Source organism: Capsella rubella, unplaced genomic scaffold (genome assembly GCF_000375325.1).
Source record: "Capsella rubella cultivar Monte Gargano unplaced genomic scaffold, Caprub1_0 scaffold_2, whole genome shotgun sequence".
NCBI lineage: Eukaryota > Viridiplantae > Streptophyta > Magnoliopsida > Brassicales > Brassicaceae > Capsella > Capsella rubella.
Genome location: NW_006238922.1, coordinates 2886470 through 2891629, shown reverse-complemented (window position 1 = coordinate 2891629; position 5160 = coordinate 2886470). Strand labels below are relative to the sequence as shown.

Here is a 5160-nt window from a genome sequence, read left to right as displayed (position 1 = left end):
AATAGAAGAGAAACTTAAGCCTCAAGAAATCAGCAAACAAAAATCAATTTAACAAAAAAAAACCTCTTTCTCTGCTCTCTCTCTCTCTTTTTCAAATCCCATATGTTGCTTCCTTGAGTTTTATCTCTTGTCTTCCGTAAGAATGGGAAGCAACATCTGAGGATCCATTGATATTACCAGACATATAAACCTTATATTCAAACAAAAACATATATATTGTGTGTGTGTGTGTGTGTGTGAGCGTTAATGATGAAATAGCAGATTGAGAGCAAGAAAGAGGTACTTTTAGTTGATAACCACCGCGATGGAGATACAGAGAATGAGGCAGTTGATGTCCCTTTGGTCTAATTTGATGAGTAGCCGTGTTTCTCTTACCGGTGGGAATCATACAGCCGCTAGGTTCTGCACTCGCTAGGCTCGCCTCTTCTCTCGCTCGCTCGGTTTTTTCTTTCATTCCTTATTAACTTCCTTTGGATTCTCTTTTAGCTATCTATTCTCTTCTCTTCTCTCTTTCCTCTTCTTTAACTTTCAACTGCACTTTTTCGCGTTGTTTCGGCTTTTTAAGACATAACAAAGAAAAAAAGATATGGTGTTTGTTACTGTCCAAGACTTTCACTCCATGTGCCAAAAGCATTTTCACTACCTCTTGAAAAAGAGAGACCGTTCGAGCTCTTCTTTAAGCTCTGCGGATTCTTTCCTCAAGGCTTCTCGTTCTGAAGTCTTGAGTCTCTTTATGAGATCAACGCTTTTGGCTTTGTTGTTTCTGTCATTTACTTGGTTGAGTCTCCTCAAATATGGAACTGCTGCAACTGCTCCATCTAAATCGGTTGAATCTGACCTTCCTCATGAGCTAATGCCTTTGCTTCTCAAAGATTTGGAGAAGGAAGGTCTTTTTAAGATGGGAGATAAAGCACTCTTCCTAAGAGGTGGAGATGATGATGAGGTCACTGTTTCTTCATACTCTCAGACAGTGATCGAAACTGATATGCTTCTTGTATCTGCCAACGATCAGGAGATGCAGAGCATGGTCCCTAACGAGACCTTTGATTTCGCCTTTGCGCATTCTCGTCATATTGACTCTGCTGAATTTATAGACAGGACTCTTAAAGTTGGCGGCATCCTCACCGTCCAAGCCAACCTTCAAGATCTTTCTCCAAATTTCTTGAAACATCCAAACTATGAAATAGTCTATGTAAAGAGCTCTGAGTACACGGTAATGACAATGAGGAAAACAGGGGAAACAGAGCAAAAGCAGAGCTTAGTAGCCACCGGGAGGAAACTTCTCGGTATCACAGAAGAAGAGGCCAAAGAAAAAGCTTTGAGAAAGCTAGAGGATGTTCTCCTTGAACCACCAAGATCAGCTTCGAGGAAGTCAAGAACATACTTCAAACGGACAAGGTACCTCCCAGACCTTATGGGAGACAGTATGGACCTCGAGAGCTACTCGAGGCGAGTATTTATCGATGTGGGAAACGGAAAAGGAAGCAGTGGAACTGAATGGTTTATTGAAAATTACCCAACAAGGAATCAGAATTTTGAGATGTACAAGATTGAGACGGTGAACGATGAGACGAGCCTAGAATCTGAGAAAATGGGCATGCCGGAGTGGCTAAACGAAAATGTAAAGGAGGAGGAATACGTGGTAATGAAGGCGGAGGCGGAAGTGGTGGAGGAGATGATGAGGAGCAAGTCGATCAAAATGGTGGATGAGCTTTTCTTGGAGTGCAAGCCAAAAGGTTTAGGGCTAAGGGGAAGGAAGATGCAGAGTAAGAGTGGTAGAGCTTATTGGGAGTGTTTAGCTCTCTATGGCAAACTCAGAGATGAAGGAGTTGCTGTGCATCAATGGTGGGGTTGAAGTTAAAGATCATGGAGACAGAACTGAGAGAGAATATTCATCAAACCAGTCTCTTTTAATTATCTTTTATGTTGTCTCTTTTGTTGTTGTTGTTAAAAGGTATGTTTCACTTATTTATTTAATCTCTCATCTTGTTATCATCTATGTGTTGTTGTCGTGTTTAAAGTAATTTGTTGTGTTGTAAGTTTGGGACTAATGAGCTTATTAACAAATCTTTAGTAAATATCCTTGTTGATTCTTTCTTATAGATATTTCTACTAAAAGAAAGATGTGTCACTTAAACATCCTGATGCATGTAGCTACGCATCAAAAGTACGTATACTAGAATTAAGTCAAGCCAAGATGCAATAATAATATGAGTTTGTAAGTTTATTATGCGATGTGTAGATTAAATGAAGTAAAACAGTAAGATTAAAAGTTTACAAGATGCAAAAACATGACCAAGATTTTAAGTGAATTTATGAATTTCATTTTGACAATGACCGATTAGTGAATTTATTTCACGCATTCACATTCTAACAAAACAAAACAAACCAAAAATTGGAAATTTAGTCAAATAATAATCTACTTTAAATTTGGCACAAAAAGCTCGTGTTAGTACGCATATTGTTAAATTTGTAAACAATGTTCCGTCTGATTGCCTCTTTTGAGTTGATATTTTAATATGAAACTGACAAAAAAAAAAAAAATCTACTTTAAATCAACGACTGATAGACAAAGAAATCAATCACGGATTCTTTTTGTTTTCTCCCTAGTATATTCCAAAAATGATATAAAATACTTAGATATTTAGATTCATGTCAAAAAGATACATATATACTCAAGAGATACAAAAGCTGAAGCATACTTATATATAGGAGTATAGGACAACTTAGAGAAGGTCAGCGACCAAGTTGAGCACTAGAAAACGTAGCTGTTGCATTCGAGCTTGATGATGACGTCGATGCATGATATGTGGCAACCGGCATTTTGGATGGGAGATTAGGCAATGGTGCCTCAAAATTCAAAACTTGGATCGCTTGCTTTATGGAAGGCCTAGAGTTTATATCAGGGTGAGCACACCATAACCCCACTACCATGAGGGACTCTGCTTGCTGCAAATCATAGTCTGTCCCCATTTTGTGATCAACGGCCGAGATCAGTTCTCCTTTTCCGTGAAGATCCCATACCCTCTCTACAAGACTAGCTTCAAGCTCGATTTTTCCTTGTCTAGGGTTCACCGACTTTTTCCCTGTAACAATCTCTACTAAAACAACTCCAAAGCTATAGACGTCGGATTCTTTGCTCGCCCTTCCGGTGTTTATATATATTCAGGAGCCATGTAGCCAAAAGTCCCTGCCAATCCAGTAGTTTGGGGACCTAGCTCGTGGTCCATCAACCTAGCCAACCCAAAGTCACCTAGCTTGACGTTGAAATTGGAGTCCAACATTATATTACTCGCCTTGATGTCACGGTGGACAATGCATTGCTCCCACTCCTCATGAAGGTAAAGCAAAGCCGAGGCTACACCAAGAGAGATCTTGCACCGAACTGCCCAAGCGAGATGGTTCTTTTTACCAAATATGTGTGAGTCAAGGCTACCATTTGTCATGAACTCGTATACTAGTAAAAGCTCTTGTTTCTCATGACACCAACCAATAAGCTGAACAAGATTTCGATGCCTCAAACTGCTGATGATCTTGACCTCAGTGATGAATTCTTGCTTACCTTGCTTAGAAGCACCACCCGAAAACTTCTTCACCGCAACCATCAAATCCAACTCATTTAGGTATCCTTTGTAAACAGCTCCAAACCCTCCTTGCCCCAACTTTCTTTCATGTAAGAAGTTGTTTGTAGCGGATGCAAGGTCTTTATAAGAGAACCTTCTTGGCCCTGATCCTCTTTCGAGATCCTCGTTTATCGATGAGAAGTTTTCTGTCTTCCCTTCTTTTTCTTTTCTTTTCTTCCGCTTCAAAAACAGTGGAAGCGCCACAAACAAAGAGCTCAACAGCAAAAAACCAGAAATAGAGACACCGACAATGATTCCTGTCTTGTGTGGAGTTCTCTCACTCCTGTCCAAGGTTGAACTGAACTCCCATGACAAAATCGTATGTCTTTCCATTTTTGCCCCAGTAGCACCTGAAAATCCAATGGTCACTTCCGGGGGAAGCACCTTGGAAAGATCAATGATGTAAAAAAGACTTGAACTCTCTTGAGGATTAGATGTTTCTTCATAAGACCAAGAGATGCTCAAGTTTGTAGAGGCAGAATCATACGAGATCCGGGCACGACATAAATCTTGACTATGCAAGCTTGCGTTCCAATAAGTAAAACTAGAGGAAATAAGAGACATCTTGTTGATCCCAACGTGAGATTGAATACCAGGAGGATCCCATTCAGGATTAGGAAACGTATCAAATTCGATATGCACAAGCGGGAACCGAGACGAGTAATTGTTGGTCTCGTTGAAAAGGCCCAAGAACCCACTAGCTGAATTTGGAGGGACAACGATTCCTGCAGGGGCAAGAAAGAAAGCGAACCCATGCCCAAAATTTGGTGAAGGGTTATTCGTATCGACCTTGAAGGTGAAACTTGTGGTGAAGTCGGAAGGCTTCTTTGTGTCAGCTTCCCAAATAGCAACTTTTTTAGCATAAGTAGCCCAACCAACCCGACAAGTAAAAACATCGTTGTTTAATTCAATCGCGCCATTTGGTATTGCGTCTCCTTGGTACATAATATCAGGATCATCTGGAACAAAACGAGAGATATTAAAGTAAAGAGAGTGACCAAAAGGGAGAAGAAGAAGAAACAAGGAAAAGAGCAAGAACAAGATTGAGTTTTTCATTGTGCAAGTAGAGAAGCTGTGAAGGTCTAAAACCACGTAAAGTATTACTTAGAGCATCTCCATTCGTGTACCCCTCAGAAAAATGTTTAACATTAATTAATTAATAAATATTGATTGAATGGGCAACGTGATTGAATGGGAGAGTGAAGAGACAACGTGAGAGAAAGAGAAAGAGAGAGGAAAAAAGGGAGATAATTTTTTCTTTTCTACAAAATATATTTTTCACCCAATCAATAAATGCCAGCTGTGTTAAGCATCGATCCTTGTAGAGATTGGTTAAGCAGCGCCCCTTGCAGAATCCACCATTATTGATTTATTTTTTGGCTGTTTAATGCTAATAATTTCATGAAGCAACTCCCGTTGGATGTGGTCTAATAGTCTAAACATTTTGTCATTTTCTAGATAAATCATACTGACTAACCCCTAAGAAAAAAGTATACGAACCTGCGATTAGAAACTTTAACAACTATATGATTTATTT

General features: G+C 39.6%; 1 protein-coding gene and 1 pseudogene across 1 annotated transcript; one reads left to right on the top strand and one right to left on the bottom strand.

The window, feature by feature from the left end:
* LOC17894593 lies at window positions 1-2078 on the top strand. The gene has a single exon (XM_006301367.2). The coding sequence runs from the start codon at window positions 587-589 to the stop codon at window positions 1853-1855; it is 1269 nt and encodes a 422-aa protein (XP_006301429.1). The 5' UTR covers window positions 1-586; the 3' UTR covers window positions 1856-2078.
* Window positions 2079-2697: 619 nt separating this feature from the next.
* Window positions 2698-4685, bottom strand: LOC17895290 (annotated as a pseudogene).
* Between the last annotated feature and the right edge of the window lie 475 nt (window positions 4686-5160).

Excerpts from the sequence above, each read along its gene's own strand:
- LOC17894593 (XM_006301367.2), top strand. The coding sequence starts at position 587 with ATGGTGTTTGTTACTGTCCAAGACTTTCACTCCATGTGCCAAAAGCAT.